Source organism: Bubalus kerabau, chromosome 17 (assembly GCF_029407905.1).
Source record: "Bubalus kerabau isolate K-KA32 ecotype Philippines breed swamp buffalo chromosome 17, PCC_UOA_SB_1v2, whole genome shotgun sequence".
Taxonomy (NCBI): domain Eukaryota; kingdom Metazoa; phylum Chordata; class Mammalia; order Artiodactyla; family Bovidae; genus Bubalus; species Bubalus kerabau.
In genome coordinates this window covers 57,867,850-57,894,169 of record NC_073640.1, presented here as the reverse complement: position 1 = coordinate 57,894,169, position 26,320 = coordinate 57,867,850, and the positions used below count along the sequence as shown (strand labels likewise).

General features: G+C 58.4%; 1 protein-coding gene across 1 annotated transcript; it reads left to right on the top strand.

Annotated features, from left to right (window-relative positions):
- Nucleotides 1-166: 166 nt before the first annotated feature.
- NAPA (NSF attachment protein alpha) lies at nt 167-26,320 on the top strand. Its single transcript, XM_055552011.1, has 11 exons — nt 167-504; nt 12,144-12,223; nt 15,631-15,747; nt 20,138-20,184; nt 21,363-21,440; nt 21,602-21,657; nt 21,748-21,832; nt 22,624-22,728; nt 23,985-24,053; nt 24,470-24,520; nt 25,546-26,320. The coding sequence occupies exons 1-11, from the start codon at nt 407-409 to the stop codon at nt 25,645-25,647; spliced, it is 888 nt and encodes a 295-aa protein (XP_055407986.1). The 5' UTR covers nt 167-406; the 3' UTR covers nt 25,648-26,320.

Sequence of the window (26,320 nt, the reverse complement as noted above, 5' to 3'; positions counted from 1 at the left end):
CAGTGATCAGCCGACTACGGACTAAATTCCGCAGCCGGAGGCGGCTCCTTGGAGGTGAGGGCTGCGATTGGCTTATGCGGAGTCACGTGGACTATCAACCAGCGCACCTTGTACCCTCAGGCAGATACATGCGCATGCGTTAAAAATCGGGTCGCTGATTGGAGGCCGTGAATCACGGGGCGGCGTGTATCGGCTGGAGAGGGCGTGGTCTGCGGTGCGCAAGCCGCGCTACGAGGCCGTTGGTTGGCCAGCTCGAATCACGTGGTTCCTGGCCGCAGGAGGCGCGCGCCGGTGCGACGTCAACGCAGCCCACTAAGCTCCCCCGACTTGTCTCCTGCGACCCGGCCGTAGTTGAGTTCTCCGAGGGCAGGGCTTCGGCGGTTTGCTGAGTACTTTTGCGGCTGCTATGGACAACTCCGGGAAGGAGGCGGAGGCGATGGCGCTGCTGGCCGAGGCGGAGCGCAAAGTGAAGAACTCGCAGTCCTTCTTCTCGGGCCTCTTCGGGTAAGAACCGCGCGCAGGGGTCGGCCCGGACCTCGGCTAAGAGGACGGAGGAGTCATGCTCTGGGGCGGCGGTAGAGACGAAGAGCTCGAGCCTAGAGGACGCGGGTGATTGCGGGCTTACGGACATGGTCTAAGGCAGCAGAGGGGACACAAGCCATGGCCAGGACGCCGGATTGTGGCACTGACAGCATGATTTGAGGAGAGACTGTCCGATATTGTGGCAGGGCCGTGGGCTGAGGACACCCGGGCCGAGGCGAAACCATCTTGAGGCAGGAAGGGGTTCCAGGCTGGAGACGGGCCCTTCAGGCCTTGAAGGGAATGTGGCCTGCGGGGACCGAGAGAGCCTGGAGGGAAGCCAGGCCAGGAAGCCTTTTGGAGCTCAAGGAGAGCCTATTTGAAAGATCCCAGACGGCAGTCTTGGGGCCTGAGACTGAGGACTTATGCCCGAGGGCGTCCCCTTTCCGAGACCTGGGGGTGATGGATTTATGTGAACTCTGGCCCGGGCGTCAGGGCTAAGATGATCCTACGATTGATGAACCCAGTCTGAGTAGCGTGAGGTGTCTCAGGTGAATATGGCCCTGGTCACAGGTGACTAGTGTAAGGAGATCTGACTGCCAAGTGAGATCTGAACAGAGGAATCTATGGGATTCTTTCCTTCAGAGGATTCTGAAGGAATCCTCTGAAGGAAGAGGGCTGGGAGGCTGGAGACTAAGTTGGGGTGAAGCTTGGTTTAGGAACTGGTGGAATAAAAACGAGAGATGAGGGAGATAAGAAAACCTAAGGGGCCAGAGGCTGCTGTGTGATCTTTGAGTAAAGATGGGGCATGCAGCGTGAGCAGGATGAGACTGGCGTGCCCAGGTTAGGGCTGAAGGGGGCTGGGAAATAGAACCAGCCCCTAATGCTGTGGCAGACATTTCACGTGAGTTCATGTTGGCTCATAAAAGTTGTTCTGATGACTGTCGTTTGAGGAATTTTAGTGGCTGAGGAGGGTCAAAAGCTGAGGTCAGAAGCCTAGGCTCTGCCATTTCTTAACCTTGGGCAAGCTGTTTAACTTCCCTAATTATGGGGGGTGGTGTCTTAGAGAAACCTGTCTCAGGCATTTGCCACTAGTATTGAAGTAGGGCACGTGTAAAGGGTGTAGAATTGAGCCTGGGGCGTGGTCATCACTCTGAAGGTGTTAGCTACCATCAGTGTCATTTCCAGGAAGGAAACAGGTATGGAGCCTGTTCGGGACTGATGGGGATCAAGGAGGGGGTTTGATGGGAGAAGTGGGGCTGGGGGGCTGTCAGAGCAGGGAGAGACGGTGTGATGAGTAAGGAGCTGAAAGGGGTTCGGGAAGGAACTCGGGCCATGGGGGCTTGATAGGGTTAGGGGAGGGGGCTTGAGACCTCCAATGGAGAGAGAGCCAGGGAGGACTGAGGAAGGTTGTGTTGCTCTTGAAACTGGGAGGAGAGCTGCAGGGGAACAGGCGGGTGTGTAGAGAGTTAGGAGGAACTGTGAGGAGGGGCCATGGAACCTGGCAGCAGAGAGGCAGAGGCTGGGGAAGGGGTTTGCGGGGGAAGACTGGGGCTTTAGAAGAGAGGGTGTTAGGAGGTTGGTAAGAAATGAGGAGGAGGGTTCTTCCCAGGAGAGGAGATGGGAACTGCTCATTGTTGCAAGTGGTGGATAATGTTTACTTATCCACCACAAGAACTTGAGTAACTTGGCTGAGACCTACCTAGTGTGGAAAAACATCCGCGGCTGATGGACTGTATTGATTAGGTGAGGAATGTTTTCTTTTAGAGGCTGAGAGTGGGGAGAGCGTGTCTGTGTTTCTGCTTCCTTCACAAGGGGAGAAACTCAAGTGCAGTGTTTTGGGGTGGGGCCAAGAGCTCAGTTTTCGGTCAGGTCATGGTTTTATTGGGTGGCTTTGGGTGTCTGGTCCCTGGGGATTAGTGTACTGTTGGGCCATGCTTGGAAGGAGCAGCCAAGTCAGGGCCTGAAACACTTTGTCACCTGGCTGGACAGGCAAGATGAAGACTTGCTAACACACTAGTAAAGCAGAATTGTCACATGTGATTAAGGGCTGCATTTTATCATCGGTGGGAGGTTCCTGACCTGAGAGGAAGCTGCATGAGCTTAAGGAACGCCCTGGTGAGGAATGAGCTGTGCCCCCAGGAACCCTGGGACGTGCCACAGGAGTGGGGGCTAGAGAGGGTGTTCCAGGCAGTGGGAGTTGTGTGAACAGAGGTCTAGGGTGAGGGGAAGTTTGTCCAGAAATGATGGGGAGCAGAGATCCAAGAGAGACCGGGGCTGGCTCCCTGTGAGGAGAAGCCTCCACCTGGGAGGATGAGCAGGAGTTCCAGGGGTCATTTCTGGTGGGAGAGCACTGCTTCCATCAGAAGAGGCAGCTTGAGCAAGGCCCAGATGTGTGAAGGTCAGCATCTGAAGGTTTACTCCGGGGGTTCTGTGTCAGCCCACAAAGGTAGACAGGGCAGAAGGGGATGAAACTGAACAAGAACCAGGCCCCATTCTGGAGGGCTTTTTGAGAAAAAAGGCTTGGATTTGCAGAGCTGCTGGAGAGCATTGAGGATTTTAATGGCCTGTTTTAGGCTGTTCAGGCTGCTGTAACAAAATACCGTAAGCTCAGTGCCTTATAACCATCAGAAACTTATTTCTCACATTTTTGGATGCCAAGAAGTTCAAGGTCATGGTGCTGACAGGTCTGGTTCCTGGTGAGGGCCTGCTGCCTCACAGACAGCTGTCTTTTCACTGTGTCCTCACATTGTGGGAGGGCAGGAGACGGGGTGAACTAGCTCTTTGTGGTGTCTTTTGTAAGGGCACTAATCCCAGTCATGAGGGCCCCACCCTCATGACCTAGTCACTTCCCAAAGGGCCCACCTCCTCATACCATCACTGTGGAGCTTAGGATTTCAACACACGAGTTTTGGCAGGGGACACAAGCAAGCATTCAGTTCACAGGAGGCCCAGTGCTGAAGACCTCCTGTTTAGAAAGGACTCCAGCAGCTGGCGTGGGGGAGGATGAAGGCAGTGACAGTAATAACGTCTGATAACGTTTATTAAGGGCTCTCTCTGACTCTGACTCAGGCCTGGGCCAGGCACTCGACGTGCATCCTCTCATGTGGTCCTCACAACGTCCTTCTGGAGGTGGACGTGTAGGGGTTAGAGTTGCAGGTCTTTGTGCTCAGTCTTCCGCTGAGTGGGCATTGGTGTTCATACCCATGCCTGTCTCATCCCACAGCCCTCTTGCTGCCATCCAGAGTTTTTCTTTGAGGCTCAGGCCCATTTCTGGGCACTCCGTTTAGGAGGATGTTGGCAAACTATGCGTCTCAGGGAGTTTCCTTCCCCAGATTTCCCCATCTTCCCCACCCACATGGCAGTTTTATCCACATGTCTGAAAGAAAGAAGAGCAGGTGTGTTCACCCCAGAGCCTTCAGCTCTAAGAGCACTCTCAATGGTGCAGGGCAGGGTTGCAGACGGAGACTGAGACCAGCATGCCAGAGCCTGTCTGCCCAAAAGGCCAGCCCAGGAGGACATGCCTTGTGGGCAGGAACCGCTCCTGACACTTGCCCTCTGGAGCTGGGGTTGCTTGGCTTCCACGTTTGACAAGCCCCCTTTCCGGGAATGCAAGAGGGAGTGTCAGGGCTCAGCTCGTTCCTCCAGCTCCCCCTTCCAGGAACCTCAGTGATGGCAGCGTTCCAATTTGAGAGGTCTCTGCTCAGATCAAAAGGGCCAGGCATGGGGAACACATGTATACCTGTGGCGGATTCATTTTGATATTTGGCAAAACTAATACAATTATGTAAAGTTTAAAAAATAAAATTAAATTAAAAAAAATAATAAAAATAAAGAGAGAATATAATGATGAGAAAAATAAAAAATAAAAAAAATAATAAAACAATTAAAAAAAAAAAAGGGGGGGCCAGGCAGGGTTGCAATCGCCTGGGATCCAGGGCAGCCTGGTTGCCTGGGATGTTAAGCCCTTTGCCCTTTGTTGTTTCAGGGCCGCCAGACACTAGGGGGCTTTGGCGCACCAGCAGCCTCGGGGGGAGGCGGTACCAGCCGGCTCTCAGATCCAAGCTGCTTCTGTTCCTTCCCTCCTGCTGCCTTCCCCTCCCTCAGCTCCCAGACAGGAGATGGGAGAGCAGCCCTGACTTCTGCCCTGGAAGCAGAAAGGTGGCGATTTCCCAAACACGGTGTAAGTGTGGAAAAGGAGAGAGGACAGGGAAAAAGCAAGATGCGCTTTTTCTTCCTTCCAGCTCCCAATGGACCCAGACGTCCTTGCTCTGCCCCTTCGGGATTTCAGACAGTGCTTCTGTTCCCCGGGCCTTTCCCCTCCCTGACATCTCCCTCTGACTTCCTCTCCCACATCCAAAATAAAAACTTCCTTCCACTCAGATACCAGTGTGTTTAGCAAGTTTCTTCATGTGTGAAATGAAAGTCAGAGTGATACATACTCCCTAGGGTTGTTGTAAGGAGAGACTGAGGTTATGCATGTAAAGTGTTGTGATCCTGGAGAGTGCTTATTAAGTGCTTGCTGCTGTTGTTAATATTAGGTATCGTGTTTAGAAGTTGAACCTGAAGTCTTGGGGAGCTAGAGATAACAGGGTGCCATGCTGTGTATACGGACAGCAGCCAGGAGATCATGGTGGCACAGTTCCTGCTTGAGCTGTCCTTGGGCACCAGCAACCCTCAGGAGCCCTGGAGGCTGGCTTTCCTGAGACCTGCCTGACCAGAGACTGGGGCCAAGGTCCAGGTGGGTTTCCCCCGGGCCCTTGGTGAGCCTGGGTTGGGAGTGACGGCTTCCAGACCGCTCTCCGCCTGCAGAGCAGGCAGAACCTCTGATGCCGGTGAATTGGGCACTGACTCACTGATCCCTGCCACTGCCAGGATCCCCCACTCAGCACTCGGCGGCTCTTGCGAGTGGAGGCTTTCCTGAAGGGACCCAAGGTTTCCAAGGAACCCGGTCCTTATGTCTCTGCAGTCTGGGGGTTCTGCCTCTCTTCGTGGAGGTGGTCACACAGAGGTATGGATGCTCCTGTTTAGGCTGGGGCTACTAAGAGGCAAGGGCTTCCCTTGTGGCTCAGCTGGGATACCTGGGTTCGATCCCTCGGTTGGGAAGATCCCCTGGAGAAGGGAAAGGCTACTCACTCCAGTATTCTGGCCTGGAGAATTCAGCCTATACAGTCCATGGGGTCGCGAAGAGTTGGACACGACTGAGTGACCTGCACTTCAGTAAGCGGCAAGGCTCTTTCAGAAACAGTTTTTTTTTTTTTTTTTTAAGTAAATATTTATTAGTTCTGGTTTCTTCCTTGCTGTGCAGGCTTATCTCTAGTTGCAGCGAGCAGGGACTACTTGCCTGTTGCAGGGCGCGAGCTCTCAGTGGGTGTGTCTTCTGGGCTCTAGAGCACAGGCTCAATTGTCTTGGCCTGACCCATGGCCGAGTTGTTCTGCGACACGTGGGATCTTCCCGGATCAGGGGTCAAATCCGAATCTCCTGCATCGGCAGGCGGACTCTTTACCACTGAGCCCCCAGGGAAGCCCCAGAAACATCTTTTAAGAATGGGAACCATTGGGCTCTCTGGCTGGGATGAAGGAAACATGCAGAGGGGATCAGCATAAGAACCGCAGGAAGGCGCCTGGCCCTGCCTTTGAGGTCATGGTCAGGAGGGCGCTGGGATGTGCTGGGGGTGGGGTAGGTGGAAGGTCCCGGGCTCTCTGGAAAGCCGGGGAGGGGTGCCCCTTGGCTTAGCCCGGGGTGGGGAGATGAAACCCATGCTGAGATGCAGTAGGAAGTGAACAGTAGGAATCTGCTCTCTCCCCCAGCCTCGTGAGAGTGAGCTCGTTGGCTCAGCACCTGCTGTGTCGGGGGCACTCTCCTGGGTGCCTCCTGCAAGGCTCCTCGTGCCTCCAACAGGTCTGCAGGGGTGGACTCTTCTCCCCACTTCCCCCTGAGGAAGCAGGGGCTGGGGCGCCACGAGCCAGCCCTGGAATCCAGGCCTGCCTGACTGCTCCCCAGATTTTCCACCGACCCCAAGGGATTCTAGACTTCCTGCTGCCGCAGGCAGCCCTTGGAGCGTCTCGCTCCTTCCTATAACAGCATCGGGTCGTGCGCATGCTCTGAGCTGCGCTCTATGCTGTGCGCCAGGTACTGCGTGTCTGTCGTCTCTGAGCCTCACAGACACCTCCCAGGTCGGGCTCATTGTCTTCATTTTACAGATAAAGAAACTGAGGCTCAGGGATCGCTCGCCCAAGTCACGCAGCTTGCAGAGTGCCCGAGGCTGATTTCAGCCCAGGTCTCTGGTCCCCCAAGTCCATTCTCTCTCTCCCCCTTGCCTAGCCAGGCATTTCAAAGCTGGGCAGTTAGCGCGAGACACTGGATTTTTCCCTCCTCCTGGGGCCTGTGCAATCACAGTGGGGCCAGGCCCTGCTCTGTGGGATCTTGGCACACTGCAGAGCCAGCGAGGGGCTTAGGGCTCGTGGGTGGAGATGCTGAGGGATGACCAGAGACCCCATGGCTCTGGCTCTGGACAGCCCTATGCAGTCAGCAGTGGGGCAAGGCTGGGACCGCCTGCTGCTCCTTGGTTGGGGGGGTGCCTTCTCCGTTGTCTGATGTTCCTTCACCTGCTGCACCGCAAGGATGGCTCAGGCTCTGGAGCATGGGGAGGGGCTTGGCTTAGTGAATCCCTTCCCATTAAAAAGCAGAGATATCAGTTTGCTGACAAAGGTCCGTATAGTCAACACTGTGGTTTTTTTAGTAGTCATGTATGGATATGAGAGTTGGACCATAAGAAGGCCAAAGAATTGATGCTTTTCAATTGTGGTGCTGGAGAAGACTCTTGAGAGTCCCTTGGACAGCAGAGAGATCAAACCAGTCAGTCCTAAAGGAAATCAACCCTGAATATTCATTGGAAGAACTGATGCTGAAGCCCCAATACTTTGGCCACCTGATGCGAAGAGCCGGCTCCCTGGAAAAGCCCCTGATGCTGGGAAAGATTGAAGGCAGGAGGAGAAGGGGGCAACAGGATGAGGTGGTTGGATGGCATCACTGACTCAACGGACATGAGTTCGAGCAAGCTATAGGAGTTGGTGGTGGACAGGAAAGCCTGGTGTGCTGCAGTCTCTGTGGGGTCTCAAAGAGTTGGACACGACGGAGCAACTGAACAACCCCAGCCGACAGCAGCATCTACTCCTCAGGTGAGGGGAGCCTGAGCAGTGCTGGCTGTTTAATCAAGAGGCGAGGCCAGAGCAGGTAGGGGCCTTGCTCCCTGCTCTTTCAAAAGACTCTCAGACACGGAAAGGAGGCCCCCGGATCGCCGAATGAGCAAGAGGCTTGGGCCTTGGGCCAGCCCCTGAGCTTCTGTGAGCTCCGCTGCCTCTGTCTCCGGGCTCAGACCTGGAGCGTGACTGTGGGGATCGCTGTGCTGTTTCAGGCAGTGCCCAGCTGGCCGCTGTACGGAGTCGTGAGGATGGACAGTGGAGAAGGAGGGGAGGGCCAGAATGATTCACCCGGACAGTGGCTGAGAATCAAGGTGGGGACCTCCAGGCTGAGGAGAGGACCCAGGGCAGGTGGCTTGGGCACCACAGAAGGACAAGTCTTCCCTGTGCCTCAGCTGGTAAAGATTCCTCCTGCAATGCGGGAGACCTGGGTTTGATCCCTGGGTTGGGAAGATCACCTGGAGAAGGGAATGGCTACCTACTCCAGTATTCTGCCCTGGAGAATTCCATGGAATCACAAAGAGTTGGACGCGACTGAGTGAGGACTTCAAGTGGGAGTGACTCCATCTGCATGCCTTCTTAGGACCCCCAGAGACTGCGGTGGGTGGGTTGTGACGTGTGACGTGTTTCTGGGCTCCAGGAAGTGCCCAGGGGACCGAGGAAAGAAGGAGGGAGGCTGAGATGCTGCCCTGCGGACCCCCTGGCCCGGGTCCCACCGGCCGTCTGTGCATTCCTGGCATGGTTCCCTCCTTCCATATGGCAGTCACTGGAGGCTGGTGTCCGTGCCTGGGAGACCTGAGACCGCTTCCTCCGCCTTGGAAAGGGGGAGAAGGCAAAGCTGAGCGGGGGTAATTATAGACCGCCCTGCTCCAGGCCGGCCCAAACCGGTTCTGTCTATTCCCGGCATGGCTCAGAGAAGCCGTGGGATGGGAGGCGTGGATCACAGGCAGCTTGGGGGGATCAGAGGGGGAGAGACAGCCAGCTGTCACAGGCACCGCCCCCCGGGCTCGTCAGTGACGCAGGACCGGCCAGCTTCTCTGGTAGTTGGGCAGGGGTCCGAGGGAGGCCTGCTTTCCTTCCCTCAGGGAATTGGCAGGTTTTGTTGGGAAGGCTGCCCTTGGATAAGTGACATGAAGTGGCCTGACCTAACTCTTGACAGCCTAGCTTCTCAGGAGAGAAGTCCTTTAGTGAGCCATGCAGATTTGTCACGTGGGAAGACAACTTGGAAAAGCAGAGGAGCTGGGGTCTTCTTCTACCCCTCCTTTCCTTTCCAGAACCCTCCTTGTTGCAGGGCCTGGACCCTTCTCCTGGCTGCCAGCCTGGGGTTCCCCGCCTGCCTCTTCAGCCTTGTGGCCTGCCACTGCCTGCAGCACAGGCGTCCCGACCCTCTTCTCTTCCTTGACCTGGTCGGGGTTGGTTGTTCGTGTCTCAGGGCCTTTGCACATGCCGTGACTTCTGCCTGCCATGCACTCCCTCTTCATATGGGTGCTCCTGAGTCATCTTTGAGGACTAAGCTGAAAATCTCAACAGTCACCGAGCCTTTCTCTGACCTGCCCATTCAAAGAAGCCCTCGCCCCCGGTCCCCCTGGAAGGGTCTTGCTGATGTCCTGTTCACCAAGGTCAGGGCCTTCCCCTTCGTGTGCTGCTGTCCCCTGCTGTGCCTGGCACATCCTCAACACAGAGATGTTTGTCCCCCCGGTGAACGAACGGCTTCTCCGGGGTCTCAGGGACCCGAGGCAAAATGACTTTTGCCTTCAGCGTCTCCACTTCCAAGAGGCCGGATCTCCAGAGAGTCTCCTGTCATCACCTAGCCAGGGACCTGGCCGGGACCCAAGCGTTGAGGAGGCCGGCCCGGAGGCCTGAGCAGATGTTAATCCCTCTGGCTTTTCCACCCCACAGTTAGAATGACTGACCCAGCACGGGATCGGCCCGGCTTAGCCTGGGATCATAGAATTTCAGCCCAGCAGCCGACAGGCTCTGTGTCTGAGTCTGCTCCATCTCACTGAGCCACCGGGAGCCGGCCCGGGCTGACTGTGCTCGTGGCTGACCATCCGGCTTCGGGCCTCGCTGGGGTGGGACGGGCCATTCCTACTCATCCGGGAGCCTGAGGTTTCTCTGAGGACAGTGGGATCTGGACGGGACTTCACTGAGAAGGAAAGGATGCCCTTGGGGATCCGTGGGAGGGGGGCAGGCCTGAGAGCACTTCAGGGAATGCACCTGGTTCTTCCAAGAGTACCTTCCAGGGATGGTCCCCCAGGAGACCATTCTGAAATCTCTTCCACCCAAAGCTGGTCAAAGTTCCTCGCCTCTCCAAACCCAGAAGTGGGTTCTGAGGACATCGCTCCACACGGGCCCCAGGCCCAGTGTGTGGTGCAGCTGAGGGGGGAAGACAGTGGGACCCAGCAGGGCGAGCGGGGGGAGCGCATCCTGGGGACCGCAGAGGGTGGAGGCAGTGTCTGCCCAGCCCCAGAGGGCAGAGGGGACACATTTCAGCTAAAGAAGACCCTTAGCTGGTGCGACTTGGATCCAGGAGGCCAGGATACCGGTCCCAGCCAGCCCGCCCTGGAGCTGTCGCCTTCCGACATCAGCTGACGGGACAGGCCACTGGTGACTGCTTCCCAGGTGGTGGGTCTGGGTCAGCTTCTTCCCTCCCAGACTCGCCCGATTGGCTGAGTCATCTGGGGCCACCCTGGCAAATCCTGGGACCAGGCCCCAGCCCAGGCCTACTGAGTGGAGTCTCCAGGGAGGGCGGCTCCAGCTTGATTATTGCAGCAGACATCCGACATGAGTCCAAGGTATGGGCGGCCTGGCCCCACCGCACTGGTAGTGCGGAGGGCAGGGATGCTCCCCGCACAGGACCCAGGATCACCCCAGACACCCTCGCCCTCTGCGGCTAGGGTCAGCAAGGTTCCAGGGCTGGTTGGCAACAGAGATGAGGGATGGGAGAGTGAAGACGATTTTGTGTCGTCTCATCAGAAAATACCCACCTCTTCTCTTCAAAACGCAACACTGCTTGATGTCAGGGAGGAGAGATGTAAAATCCATTTGTTGGGACTCCTGAGCCTGTGCGTTTCATTCTCCTGAGTTATATGGGTGGTGGGCGTTCAAACATGGACACTCACACCTCGTGGGCTCAGCCTGGCTGGATTATTGAAGCTGAAACAACAGAAGGACAAGGCGGGGCCTTGCGGATGAGGTACTAACAGAGGGCCCCCCAGTTTAGGAAGAGGTTCATCTGTACTGCTGGGAAATCAGAAAGCTGGGTAAAGCTGCCCATATGAGGAGCTTTATTTTTTGAAAAAATGTACCTCCCCTGAACCCTCCAGGTTCCTACTGTTTCACAGTAAGTTTTTTGAAGGTTGTTTCTTGCCCATTTTATTTATTTACTTATGACCTCGCCACATGGCATGCAGGATCTTAGTTGCCCAACCAGAAACTGAATCCTGGCCACAGCAGTGAAGCACCGGGCCCTGACCACCGGGCCGCCAGGGAATCCCCGTGATTTTGCCACTTTTAACAGTCTTGTTTTGAGCATCCTTGTACTTAGTTTCGTAGGATAAGTTGCTAGGAGTGTAATTCACGCCTGGACCACGGGACCCAATGCAAACCTTAGTACTTAAATACATGCACTTTTTTTCTTAAATAGGTGAATTATGTAGATGCTTTTAAAATTCAGACAGTACTAAAAAGGAATATAAGTTTGTCCCCCACACCTGGCACCCAGTTCTACAGACCCCACCTTATAGAAAAATACAGTAATTATTTTCTGTGTGTATTTTCCCAGTAATAAGCTGTTTACATGTATGTTTCTGGTCTCACTTTTTTGTTTTAACACAAGTGGGAGCTTTCTGTGTACTTACTTAAAAACAGTCTTTCTTTCTGTGTGTGTATTATTACATACCTGCCAAGTCATGAATGGGTGGTGACATGCTTTTAGGGTTGAGAGGCCTTCACTGAACAGCTGCAGGGTGCAAGGCACAGGGTTGAGACTGAGGAAGGGACCCAGCATCCATGGCTGGACTGCTCTCCCAGAATCCTTTGCAGTCTCATGGGGAAAGGGATTTGCAGAAAGCATGGGAGCCCCCGAGCATCCCGAGCAGAAAGTGGAGGAGACTGTCGGAGGCAGGGCTTTTGGGGGTGGTCAGGAAGGGTCCCCACCATGAGGGTGCAGCCCGGACTGGCCCATGGAGGGCCTGGACAAACGGTGGGAGGGGCTGGGGGCTGCCGGCTCTGTCTCCCTTGAGCCCGCACAGAGCCCTGAGCTGCAGCTGGACTCGCAAAGCTGACTTCACAGGGAATTGGGGGCCGCCATCCAGACACATAAGGGCACATCTCCACTGTTGCTGGGGCAGAAGGCATGCTTTCTCTTTGGTTCCAGATAAGATCTTTTCCTTACCCTTTTTTCCTTTCCTTTTTCCCAGAGGCTCGTCCAAAATAGAGGAAGCATGTGAAATCTACGCCAGGGCAGCGAACATGTTCAAAATGGCCAAAAACTGGAGTGGTACGTGATCCCTACTAGAGCCCATCTGTGGCTCTGTCTCCTCCTTCCCCTCGGCTCCCCATCCCAAAGGCCTGGCTGAGGGGTCAGCCTTGCAGGCCTCATTCTCTAAAGCCATTACCGGCTCTACAGACCCGCTGGCCTGCTGTCTGGTCGTTTTGAGCTGGGTCATTTTACAGCTTGGGTCCCAGGACCCGGGAGAGCAGACTTAGATGATAAGGATCAGTAATAGATTATTGAATTCAGATAGACCCATGTGGATTGGTGAACTCTTTAAGGGGTTTCTCCTTAAATTCAGAATGTCAGATTTCCAACAAGGATTGACTGGGTAGCACAGGGATCTATACTCATGATCTCATAATAGCATATAATGGAAAAGCATCAGAAAAGGCATACATACATAAGTGAGCCACATTGCTGTACACCTGAAACTAAGACAGTATTATAAATCACACACCATCTACTTAAAAATAGAAAAGAATTTCAGGTTTCCCCGGAAGCAGTTCTCTAATTCTTCCATCAGAGTCTGAAATCTGGGCTGAGGGACATTCAAGTGGTCCAGCAATAACTGAGCACTCCCCTGAGCACCAAGCAGGCAGTGTTTAATTCAGCCATCACAGCAGCACCATGAGGGTCAGTATCGTTAATATCCCCATTTCACAGACTTGAAAACTGAGGCTCGGCCCAGTCCTTTGCCCAGCACACCAACACGAGTGAGTGGCTGAAGCAATTCAGAAGCCAGAACTCCAGCTCTGGAGCCTGAACAGCTCCCGGTGGCTTCCTGACCTTTGGAATCCAGAGTGACTGGCATTTGTGTCCCAGCTCAGACTGGGGCTTCGTGACCTTGGGGAAGTTGCTGGACTCTCCTCAGGACAGCAGGGGAGGTAACAGTCCTGACCCCGCGGGGCCGTGATGCGGGCTCAGCCGTCCCCACGCGGGGCGGTAAGCCCGGCACGGCGGCAGCTCCACTCCTCACTCATGTCAGCAGCACCTGTCCCTCTGGAGGGGGCAGGAGAGCCCTTTGAGGACTCCGGTCAGCAGATTGGCAAACTGCAGGAGCGCTGACCAGGTCCCCGGCCATCTGTGCGCTCACTCCAGCTGGAGCAGGATGCCCGCCCACACGGACAGCGTCATAAGGGCCTCTACCCAGAAGAGGGCATCCCAGGTCCCGTGGCTCCAGAGACTCTCAGGCCCGTGTTGGTGGGCGGAGTAGTCCTTCTGATTCGGCCAGGAAGATTAGGTCAGACCCTGGCAAGGCTGCGGCTTGAGCTGTGTCCCCCGAGGAGAGGCGGGCAGGCGGGGAGGGGCTCCTTGAGGTCTGAGGGGCCAGAGATCTGTTTGGGAACTACCTGAGGGCATGGAGGAGAGGTTCAGAAAGCCAGTACTTGAGCCCTTCCGGGGCTGATGTCATAACAAGGCTTCAAACATCAGAAAGATTGTAACTAGTAAGGACCTACTGTATAGCACAGGGAACTCTACACAGTACTCTAATGGTCTATATGGGAAAAGAATCTAAAAAAAGTGTGTATGTGTATGTATACGCTGAAGCTCCAATACTTTGGCCACCTGATGTGAAGAGCCAACTCATTGGAAAAGACCCTGATGCTGGGAAGGATTGTGGGCAGGAGGAGAAGGGAGCAACAGAATGAGATGGTTAGGTAGCATCATCAATTCAACGGATGTGAATTTGAACAGACTTCGGGAGATAGTGAAGGACAGGGAAGCCTTGCGTGCTGAAGTCCACGGGGTGGCAAAGAGTCGGACACAACTGAGCGCCTGAAAAACAATAATATGTATACATAATACGCGTCACTGGTCCACTGGTCCACTGTGCTGTACTCCTGAAACTAACATATAACATCACAACATCGTAAATCAACTATACTCCAGTTTAAAAAGAAACAGCAAGATTGGGTCAAGAAAATCAGGCAGAGACAGTGCTGAAACCCAGGAGGAACTTGTGACTTCAGACCACAAAGGAAATGAAGCCTGGGACGGGGCTACAGAGGCGGGTGTGGAGGCAGTGGGCAAAATGGGCTCTCCTCCTCCGAGAGTATTTTTGGTTTCCTGAAAATCAGAAGAGTTTCTCCTGAGCTTTCACAGCATACACTGTGCCTGGAGCCAGATTCTGTGTGTATTTTTATGCTCACCCCAAAAACAATACCGTTAAAAGAAAGATTTCTTTTTCAATCACGTGGATGTTGCTTTACTTTTAACATTCGTCACCTCTCTCCCTCCCCCAAATAGTCAAACAAAAATCTTAAACCATTTTTCCCCCCCCCAATGATACTACCTTTCTGGAAATTCTGCGCTCAAGTTTGAAGCCCTTAAAAATAGGAAAGAAATCAGACACAGTGAAAATCTGGGTGGCTGAGTTTAGTTTCCTGCTCTAAAGGTAGAGTATAGGGCCAGGCCCTCTTGTCCTCCTCCAACTCAGAAATTCCATGGTTCGGGTTCAGCTGGAGAAAGAGGAAGGGCAGGGGCTTCAGGACGGAGCTGGATGTGGCCATTGGAGCTCCCAGTTAGCACAGCTCCCACCCCTGGAAGAGGAGGGCTCCCTCTGTCTCCCTCAAGTCAAATTAGAAGATAGAGACGCGGGAGCAGACCTGTGGAAGGTGACGGGGCGGCTGAGTACAGCACAGCCTGGGCTTCAGGTGTGGTCGCTGCAGCTGCCCTTTGCCCATGGGCATTGTCCCCACGCACTCAAGTTCATAGGGGCTTCCCAGGTGGCTGAATCCACCTGCCAGTGCAGGAGACGCAGGACATGTGGGTTCGATCTCTGGGTCGGGAAGATCTTCCTGGAGAAGGAAGTAACAACCCACTCCAGTATTCTTTCCTGGAGAATCCCATGGATGGATGAGCCTGGTGGGCAACCGTCCATGGGTTGGCAAAGAGTCAGACACGACTGAGGAACTGAGAACCCATGTACACACTCAAGTTCATGGCATCCACATCCCCTTTCCCTTTCTGGATGTGAACCTCCTGGGGGCCTGGACCCTGTGAGTTCTCCCCAGGGGAGACTGGGAGCTGGGGAGTTAGACCGGAAGGGCTGGGAGCCGTGGGGGGAGATGAAGTCAGGCTTGGAAAGGGGAGGTGGTGGGAGTGTGGTGCAGCTGGGTCTTGATTGCCCCTCTCCCCCCCCAGCACCCCCACCTGGCCCCAGCCCGTGATGCTGTCTGGAATGCTGGTTCCAGGCTCCCCGGGGCTGGAGGACAGCTTCCGGGTAGGGGTGGGGGGCACCGCTGGGATCAGGTGGCCTGAGGTCCAGGCCTGCACCTCGGTTCCCCCAGGCCAGTCTCCTCCTCTCTCAGAGACTCAGGAGAGCTCAGCCCCCTCCGCAGGCATCATCTGAGCGGCTTCCAGAGCCTGGAGCCCCGCTCTGAGGCAGGGTGCACCGTCTTGTGTTCCAGCTGCCGGAAGCGCTTTCTGCCAGGCGGCCCAGCTGCACCTGCAGCTGCAGAGCAAGCACGACGCAGCCACCTGCTTCGTGGATGCCGGCAACGCGTTCAAGAAAGCCGACCCCCAAGGTGAGGGCCTGGTGGACCCGCGCCCTCGCTGAGCCGTCCAGAGAGGGCCGCAGGTTCTCCGCCACGCCGGTGGCGCTCGCGCTGTGACTCGCGTGTTGGCTGCCTTCTGCCTGGCGTCCGTCTGCCTCTCTCTGGCTCCCAGCCTCCGCCTCCCCCTCCCGCTCTGTGCCTGCAGCTGGTGGCGCCCCTCCCGGAGCCCGGGAGCATGTGGGAGTGGGAGTTACATCTCAGGCCCACCGCGTGCCCAGGAGAGAGGAAAATCTGTTCTGCTGTCAGAATTAACATGCGGAGGGGGCGGGAGGGGGTTCTGAGACCAGCCAGGTAGGAGTCTCTGCCGAAAAAGGAGCGGAAGTTACCCTGACCTGGCTTCCCTTACCCCCAGGGTGGGGGGATTGGAGAGAACCGAGCGGAGATGCGGTTGCCAGAGAGTAAGTTCCTTTAGATGAGAGCGTGTTGGGGACCGAAGCCCAGTTTGGGGCTGACTCACTGTGAGGAAACCATGTCTGTCCCCCGCTGGGCTCATCTAAAGTAGGTGCACGGCCCAGCGGGTACCAGGCTGTTGGATCTGAGGGGGCTGGAATTTTAGTTTTTTGCTTTTTTTTTAATGTTGGTGCCAGACATGGGTTGCCAACTTTTAATTTTAACAAGCAAAAGGCTTTTTTTTTTCTAATGACCATCTATTGTCACTGTCCACTCACAAGAGAATGGGAAATACGCGAATATTAATTTAAAAAGGAGACGCATCATCTTGAATAAAGGCTTGTCCTTCCCAAGAGAGGGCAGTTTGCACCAGTGCCCGGGGTCTTTCCAAGGATCTGTAAGTCCCAGTTCACATGCCAGCTCTGGGGACATTGGTGGCGAATTCATCATCGCCACCGCCACATTTTGGTTCCCAGTCGAGGGTTTGATGTCTGTGAGGGCCAAGTACCTGTTCTCTGTCCCCAATCTTGCTGGGCCTCTCCTCTGTAGCTGGGTGTCTCTCAGACGTTGGCCTCGGTGGTCACGTGGCGCACTCAGCGCGGCTTGAACCGAGGGGAGACCTCATGACCAGGTGTGTCCTGGTGACTGCCCAAAGCTCAGCGCACCTGGCTGGTTGGCGCTGAGGTGCAGCAGGCCACTGGTGATGTGGCCATGAGCCAGGGTTTGGGTCACACCATGAATGACCGTGGGTTGGTTTTCAGCTTGAATCACCCCGGAAAGACTGTGCATCCACCTCAGAGGGTCCCGCCCCTGCCCCCAGCCTGCCTTCTCTCTGGGGAACTGGTCGACCTGGAGATGCTGCCCAGGCACCCGTGACAGACATTGGGCCACCGCACCCGAGTGACTGGAAGGACTGGTTCCTGGGGTGGAAGCTGAGGCTGGGCTTCTCAGCAAGTGCATAGGGCAGATTTGCCGTTTAAACAATCCCCAGCGCTTCTGGTGGACAGGCCCCAGCGGGTACTAGCATGTGGCGTCCTTTCCCAGCTTTTGAGCTGAGGCTTTTCAGCTGGCAGCGGGCTCTGCAGCGTGTATGGGGGGCACTAGGGCCCATGTGGGGGTGTGACCCGTGCCTGGCCTCCAGAAGCACGGAGGATGGCTGAGGTGTCTGGTGAGCAGGCGGCGGTGGTTGCGTGTGACGTGCCCGTCTTGGGGCACAGAGGGCAACTTGGTTTGTCTCAGCATCAGCCAGCCCGCTTCTCTGCCCTGGATGTGGAGGCCAGGAGGGAGGAGGTTTGGCGCTAGAGGCGGGGCTCGGGGAGCGGAAGGTCCCGTGGCGCAGGGGAGAGCCTCATGGGCAGGGCCGGGGCCAGAGGTTCTTGTTGCTGAGCAGGGGGAGGTGTTGAAGGGGCTCCCAGCACCCCTGCGTCATAACTGACCAACCCCCACTCAAGGAGGGTGGGGCTCACTGCTCTCCGAGGCCCATGGGAGCCTGTTCTCCATGACCTGGGGCCATCAACAACGTCTTTTGGGTCTCCACTTCCTGGTCAAGGAAAGCGGAGATCACATGTGAGCTAAAGCACAGACGGGCCCAGCCCTACACCAGCGTGAGGTAAATGTCTGGAAGGGGTGGCCCCCAGCCTTTGTCAGGTGGGGGTCTGGCCTGGCCACTTGCCTTGTCAGTCAGAGCCAGAGGGCCCACGTGGATCCCTGCCGGGTTTCCCCACGCAGGTGGCCGGCTCCCTGGGGCCTTGCTGGCCTCACCTGCCTCAGACACCTCCAGCTGTGTCAGTGCTTCCTGCAGGAGTCCTGGAAGCCCCCCACCCGCCCCTGGACAGGCAGCTGAGCCTGCGCCTCAGGGCCACCAGGGCGGACGGCGGGATTTGGCGCCTGCCTTTGCTGTCCCTCTAGAGTCCACCCTGACCTAAGGCCAGTGCTTTCCCCCGTCTGGGCCTGAGCACCACCCTCACCCCACCTGCCTCCCCGGGTTCCAGGTTTCCGCACGTGGATGGTGGGGGTCAGGTTGTTGGGTTTGCCATGCTTGTCTGGGGCTGTCCACGGCTGGGGTCCCAGAGACTGGAGATAAGCTGGTTGCAGCTGCGTGTCAGCAGCTTGTCTGCTAGCGCGCCAGCTGGGGTGTCAGCTGGCAGCCTGCATTTCCAGAGACAGCTGTCCTGGAGCGAGGGGCCTCAACCCTGTGTGAATCCACGCTGCTGGCTGCACCTAAGCTGTCCTCCCCCGCTGCAGGGGCCCTCTGGCCGACAGCACTCAGGCCAGCGCCAGCGGGCCCTGGGCAGCTGCTGTGGTGGCGGTGGGGCGAGGGTTCCTGTCTTGCCTGGGAGCTTCCAGCCTCTCTGCATCCAGGGCTGACCTCACCAGGGGCAGCCTTTGCCCCCTCGGCCTGCGGAGACCAAGCTATGCGCCGCAGTGTTCTGGGAGAGGAAGCCCCCCAGTCGCATCCAGTCCCCCGGGGTGGGGGACAGGGCAGGATGCGGTGTGCAGAGCCCATGCGCTACAGCCCTGGCGCCTGGCTTTTGAGCATCCTTACCACTGCGCTGTTAGCTCATCAGTTGCTTCGGGAAATGCTCTGTCACAGAGCGTGTGAGAGAGTGTGTGCGTGAGAGACAGCAACACTGCTTCCTCCGCTGTATTTGTCCGCGGCGTTCTCTCCTTTTTCTCCTTCTCTCCTGCCCCTTTTTCCTCTTCCCTACTGCCCCAGCCTCATGACCTTCACCCCGTGGTGTACATTCTCTGAATCTTTTGGGGGGGGTCCCCTGAGGCTTTGCACCCAACCTCCCAAGCCTCCATCCCCCAGAATAGCTCTCAGACACCCCCTTTTGGCCTATGAGTTGGGGGAGTGGGGCTTGTGGACTCCCTGGAGGACCAACCACAGGTCTGAGGCTAAGAGCCTCTGTTGATGCATCTCCCTGGGTGATGAGACCTTGAGCCCCCCTTGAAAGCAGACACTGGGCCTGGGCCTTCCTGGTGGCATCTCAGCCCTGTGGGCCCTGCTGACGTTGAAGCCCTAGCGGCAGGCCAGGAGCCTTCCCAATGCCCCGGGCTGTGTGAACGCTCAGATGTGCCCCAGCTCAGAGCCCACCCGCTGTGGTCTGTCCAGGCTCTCTGTCTTCCTCTTCCCACCTACCCCAACACACTGTCCTTCCAAGATGCATTAAAATGACGTTTAAAAAAACATCCACCCGAGAGCTCATCTCTATCTGCTAGAAAATGCCTCCCACTCATGCTTCTCTCTTCTCCAAATAAGTTGTCAAAAAAAAACAAAAAACAATCTTTCTCAAAGTTCCAAATTTAAAACGTCGCGTGCGAGAGTCCAACAGAGGTGCCCCAGTGCTTCCTTCCGAGCGCCACCCCGGGGTGTGTGTGGTCGGAGACACCCGTGGTCTGAGGAGCTGGTGGGTGGCGATGCCGGGCTGATGGGCGCACGGGGATATGACAGAGACCCCACGGCGGGGGCCTCGGGGTCACAGCACCCTGCCGCCTCCTGCCACGGTGGAGGCCAGGCAGGGGCAGGGCACACGGCTGGTTCAGGGTCCCGCCGTGGAAGGGTGGCGGAAGGACCTGGCTGTTCCTCCAGTGTCAGGCTTGGCTGCGGCTGCCAGCAGTTCATCCCCGAGTGCAGGCCCTCAGCAGGTCTGGCTTCAGACCCCCAGGAAGTCTCACACGGTGCCAGCTGCACCCTGTCCCACAGTCACTGGGAAGGTGGTGACATCGCGGTGACCCCGGGGCAGAGGGCAGCTGTATTGGCAGGGCTCCCCTGAAAGCACGTGCCCAGCAGGTCACAGCCAGCAGCATGAATGAGTCAGGCCAAGGTTCCTGGGGCTCGGGGGTCTCCTGCACCCCACGCGCGCTGAGCCCTCCGCAGCGGCCCGGCGCCTCCCTTCTCTCCTCGGCCTCTGCTGAAACGACTTCACCTTCTCGTTTCTCCTCCTCGCCTCCCTTGTTCTCTCTCCAGAGGCCATCAACTGCTTGATGCGAGCGATTGAGATCTACACAGACATGGTAAGGGCCGCCGCGTGTCCTGGCTCCCTCCCTCCCCTTACCCCGCTTCAAGCCCTGCCTTATTGCCTCCCCGCCCTCCCTCCCATCCCCTGCCCCCGAGAGAGACGGGAGGGGAGGCGGAGGCGGGCAGGGAACTGCCACAGGAGCCGAGCCGGGCTGGGCTGGCTGGGTCCTCACACAGGTCCATGCCAGCCTGGCTCCTGGTGGCAGCTCCCAGCACGTGAGAGGGGCGGAAGGCCCCTCCCCAGGTCCTGTCTCCAGCCCCCCACAGGCCACCATTGTCCTCACTCAAAGGCATTACCGCTGTTGGGGCCCTCACGTGTCCATGGAGTTTCCCCTTCCCCAGCCTCCCCCAGCCCAGAGTGAGCTCAGCCCCGCCTGCCCCAGGGAGCGTCCTCATCGACAGATGAGCCCTGGCTGCTGGTCCGAGCCCAGAGAGCCAGCCTGAGGCTCCAAGCCAGGCCCCATCGCATCACGTCCACCCGGGGCCGATCGCCCGTCCTGCCCTGCGGGCCCTGCGATGCTGTCGCCGTGTAGCACCCCCGCTGGGCGCTGCAGGAGACACTGCGCTGGGCGGTTCGGTCTCCGGAGCGGCAGGCACAGGGACCGCCGCTGGGTGGAGGCGGGCAGGAGGTGCTCAGCCGCTCTGGGAGCCAGGCCGCCTTGGGGAAGGCCCTGGGCGCCTGCGGGGGAAGCTGCAGCGTGGGTGGGGAGAAGGGCCATCTGACCACACAGGGGAGGGGAGGTCGGGAGGCAGGCCCTCTCTGGGGCTGTGGGGACTCTTGACATTTGGCCCAGAGTCCAGGGCTATTCCTCCCGCCTCTCTGGACCAGTCACATGTGCCCCCCCTGGGCCATGTGGCCTCTGGCCAGTCCCAGTGCCCGTATTTCCCATGTTGCCCCATCTGCTGTGTCCCCATGGAGGCTGGGTGTGGGGGGGCGTGCCCGTGGTCACCTGGTCGGGGCAGCACTCAGACGCAGGCCTGTCAGGCAGGAGCCTCCCTCGCAAGCCTTGTGCCTCTCAGGACCCTCCTTGGCGGGCCCCCCTCCCACGGGTGGCCAAGGGCTGAGAATCCAGTTTCAGGGGACTGGGGGCCAAGGTGAGGGGCACGTGGTTGAGCCAGGCAGAGAACTCGGGACCCCTTCGTCGCTGACAGTCCCTTCTTACGTCTCACCCAGGGCCGCTTCACCATTGCAGCCAAGCACCACATCTCCATCGCCGAGATCTACGAGACGGAGCTGGTGGACATCGAGAAGGTGGGCGGCGGGGGGCCCAGCCTGGCCAGTGGTGGGGAGGGCTGCTGCGGCCAGTCCTCTGGGACCAGTCTGGGGGCCTGGGGCGTGGCAGAGCTGCTGGGCCCGCCAGCGACGAAGGCCGCCTGAGCCCCTCGCCCTCTCCCCCGCCCCGTGTGCCCCAGGCCATCGCCCACTACGAGCAGTCCGCAGACTACTACAAAGGCGAGGAGTCCAACAGGTACCCAGGCGCCCCCTGCCTGTCCCCGCCCCCGGCGAGGGCCCTGGGCCCCGCCACCACTGACCCCCTGCCCCTCTCTGCCCCTCTCAGCTCGGCCAACAAGTGTCTCCTGAAGGTGGCCGGCTACGCGGCGCAGCTGGAGCAGTACCAGAAGGCCATCGACATCTACGAGCAGGTGGGGACAGCAGGGCCTGAGCCCCGCTCTCAGGCGGGCACTGCGCCCCACCCTGCTGGCCGGCGCCCCTTCTCCCCACCTCCCACCCTCCCCCGACTTCTCTGCAGCGCCCTCGGTCATCCCCACGCCCTTAGCTTGGACTCGGCCTGGCTGAGCACTCTCCACGCACGACCCCGTGTGGTGTCATCGTGCTCTCCCTAGACACGTCCTTCCCACGCTGCTCACCAGGGCCTCCGTGGGTAGAGCGAGGCCAACTCCCAAATGGGGAGAGAGCGGAAAGAATCGCGAAGCCCAGGATGGCCGGTGGCAGCTGCGGAGCCTGCAGAGAGGGCAGGAGGGGGCGTCCCCTGGATGTGCATGCTCCCTCCCGGGTGAGGCCTCGCCCCCTGGTGGGCTCAGCCTGTCTGGGAGACAGGCAGGCAGCTGGCCTCGGAGGAGCGCGGGGCGGGCGCCGCCTCTCATGTTCCGCAGTCTGCCGCCCCTCTACCCACCAGCGTGCCAGCCTCCTGTCAGCCCGACAGCGGGGCTGCCGCCCCCATCACCCGCTCAGGCATCTCCGGGAGCCCACAGACTGCTGGCCTTGGCCCTGGGGCCACACGCCCACCCCCGGCACACGCAGGTCCTGGGTCTCTCAGACCCGACCCAGACTTTACCGGGGCTGGTCTCTGGCTTCCTTGCCCTCGGGGTCCTGGGTTCACAGGGCGTCACTGGGCATGGACCTAGTTCCCAGCTGCCCCCAAGTGCCTGGCAGTGACCCGGCCCTCTGGCTGCCCACCGCCTTGTGCCTGCAGGTGGGGACCAACGCCATGGACAGCCCGCTCCTCAAGTATAGTGCCAAGGACTACTTTTTCAAGGCTGCCCTTTGCCACTTCTGCATCGACATGCTCAATGCCAAGGTAAGCTCAGGCCACGGGGCCCCCCAGGGTTACCCCCACACAGGGTAAAAGGCCAAGGTGAGCCCAGATCCCGGGGCTCCCCAGAGTTATCCTCACACAGGGTAAAACGCCAAGGTGAGCCCAGGACCCTGGGCCTCCCAGAGTTACCCCACATACACACAGGGTGAACGGCAGGCCCCGGGGCCCCCCAGAGTTACCCCACATGGGGTGACCACCCCTGGAGCACCATGTCTGTCACTATGCCAAGTCACCTCTCTGCCTCTCGGGAGGGGCAGGTCCCTTGCTCCTCTCTGGCCCTGGCAGTGCCTTCGAGCAGGAAATTCTTGTTCTCACTGCGTTTCTATCCGTGATGTCACTCACTCCACCCTTGCACCCTTTGCGTTTCCAACTCCCGGCTTGCTTGGTGCCAGACATTTTCTTTTGTGGGAGCATTTTTGGAGTCCTTACTGCAACCCATGAGGTTGGCACCATGGTCATCCCACTTCACAGAGGAAGATACTGAGGCTGAGACACAGAGTCTCTCGTTCAAGGCCACATGGCTAGTAAATTGCCCCGGGAGTCCAGACCTTTCTGACTGCTGATGTTTGAACCAGAGCCTACCTGCCCACCCCACCCATCCTCAGGGCCTCTCAGCACAAGCCTGGTCAGGGCTTGGAGAGGAGCTGGGTTTTGCTGGAATCTGGGGTTTCCTGGGGTCTCCAGCTGTCTGCCCTCACCCACATCGTGTGCCTGAGCCCCACCCTCCCTCCCTCTGCGGGTGCCTGCTGGGGCAGGTGAGAGCTTGGGCTTTGAGGTCAGGCCGGTTCAGATCCCCGTGTCCTGAGCCCTGTGCGGGTCACCGCCATCTCTGGGTCTGGTTCCCACTTGCAGAATGAAGTCACCGTCGTTTGACCCTCCTTGGGTCCTCATGAGGGTTAGACAAGAGGCGTCAGGCGTGGCACAAAGCATGTGCACCTACCCCGGTGGGGCTGGGTGCAGGGAGAGGCCCCGAGCACCGGCCTGAGAAAGCCTCCTCCCTCCCTGGGCCCCTGTCCCTTGCCCGCCACTCCCCACCACAGCTGTCTGCAGCCAGGCTGGCGCTGAGCTTAGCTCTGGGGAGCCTCTCCACCAGGCACAGAGCCCTGTGTCTCTGGAGGTTGGGGTGGGGATGCAGACAGCTGACTTAGGGCTGGAGCAGCCCCAGGTCCCTGCAGCTGCCAGGGGATCTTCATCAGCTTGTTCCCTTTTTCCTTTCCTCTGTCCTCGCTGACCCTCAGCTCGCCGTTCAGAAGTATGAGGAGCTGTTCCCCGCATTCTCGGACTCTCGGGAGTGCAAGCTGATGAAAGTGAGTGTATGTTGCGGGGGCCTTGGGCCGCTCCTCTCCCATATCGGGGGCTTGGGCTCCGGTTAGCACAGCCACTGAGACCTGTACAGTGTTTCTCAGGGGCCTTTTTTTAACCCCCTGCCAATCTCATCTGCCATCTGGGTCCCCATTTTCTGGCTGAGACAAGACTCAAGCGTTGATGGAGCCAGGGCAGAGCGGGGAGGCTGTGGGTTCTCACCCACACACGGGCACGCATGCATGGGTGATGCTCCGTGTCGGTGACCTTCCAAGCTGAGGGCAGGCTGGAGCACAGCCCCTTCCTCCCGCTCAGCCTGGGCACCCCTGACGCTCACCCACCCAGATACTGTGTGTGGAGCTCCTCCAGGTCAGGCCTCAGCCTGCCTAGCTCCTGAGCCCCACCCCCTGTTGTTTTGCAGAAGCTGTTAGAAGCCCACGAGGAGCAGAACGTGGACAGCTACACCGAGGCGGTGAGCGGCCGCGGGGCTGGCGGCCCCCGTCAAACGTAGTCCTTTGAATTTCCTCCTTTTTGTCTCTGGCCCCAGGCCCTGGCTGTGGATTCTTTTCTCCCGTCACCCCAGAATCCTCACAAGTAGCCCCAAGAGGTGCAGGGAGTGGTCTCCCCATCTTAGAGATGAGCTGGGATTCAAACCCGTGTCTTTGTGCTCCTGAAGGCCAAGGTCTCTGCACCCCTCAGAGTCCCCCGGATGAGCAGTGCAGGGAGTCTCACATCGGGCACTCTGGGTGATCCTGGGGGTACAGGGAGGGAGTCATGTCATCCCCCTTCCCTCACCTCCCGGAAAGCTGGAGGCAGGTGCCACTAGGGGTGCAGGAGAGGTGGCCTTGGGAGGCCCCCTTCCAGCAGCTTCTCTGATAACAATCTCCCCACAGAGATGCTCTCCCTGTCCTTACCCTGTTGTGAGGCATTCTGGAATTGTTAAACGCAGCCCAGGTGGATCTGGATCTGTCCAGTGTGACTCTCCCCAGGCACCCCTCACGAATCATGGACCCCTGAATGATGTCAGGGACCAAGTTTGGCCAGTCCATCCCTCCCCAGACAGCTGGCCGGGGGTGGATGGCAGGAAGCTCAGCAGCAGAGCACAGGAGATGGGAGAGGAGGGGGCCCGCCAGGCGGGGGTTCTCTCTGCCCACCCCCCTCCCACCTGCCCACAGCGCTCAGAACAGGCCTGCGCCACATTTCCAGGCCTCAGTTTCCCATCCTTAAAACAAGAAAGCTGGAGCTTTTGTTTTTCCAGCTGTAAATCTTTATTCCCCCCGCGGGAGCCCTCATGCGTCAGCCGGTAAAGACAGGAGGGAGAGGCTCTGTCCAGGGTCAGGGCTATGCATCCCCTCACCCCTGTTCAGGGAGGGGCTGCTGACAGGACCGTCTAGAGGATCCTGAACAGAGCCCGTTGGGCTGGGACCGGGGACAGGGTGGAAGGTGAGGCCAGGCTCAGGGCGGCCACTCACCCCGAGCCTGTTGGCTGGTGCGCAGGTGAAGGAGTACGACTCCATCTCCCGGCTGGACCAGTGGCTCACCACCATGCTCTTGCGCATCAAGAAGACCATCCAGGGTGATGAGGAAGACCTGCGCTAAGCCCCGCGGGGCCCCCGGCGCCCGTCTCCCTGCCCCGTCCGCTCTCCCCCGGCCAGGCCCTCCAGCAAGGATCGCCGTGTGAGCCCAGAGAGAAGGGGGCCCGAGACCCTGGCTGCGAGACCTTCCTTCCTCCCACCGAGGACTCTGCAGCCACCCCGCAGGCTCAGCACTGCTTCCGGGGCCCCTGAGGCCAGGCGCACTGGCCAGACGGTCACCCTCTGTTCTCGCTGCATCCCTCGCCCCCTGCCCTTTATTTAAGCCCCCAGAGCTGCCCTTCTCCACCCCGACACACAGGCTCTCTGGCGCAGGCCTGTTCGCTGTGGGTGCTGCCGGGGGTCGGAGTCCGCATCCAGCCCCACCTCTCCCAGCCAGCTGAGTCGTGGAGCCGGTGTCTTGTCTCCTCATCTCCACCTTCCTCCCTGGCTGAGCTCTGGGCCCACATAGCCACCGTGATTTGCTCTCACTGCTGGGGAGAGGATGACTCCTTTCCCCCACCCCGCACCGGGAGCCCCCTGCCTCCTGCAGCCCCGACCTCTCAGGATGGACCCAGCCCTGGAGCTGCGAGGGTCATCCCCATGCCCACCCCTCCGTCTCCTCCCCGCACTTCCAGGTGGTGGTGGTGGGAAGCCGCCACTACCCGAGGAAGGAAATAAAAGACAACGCTTGTGCTCGA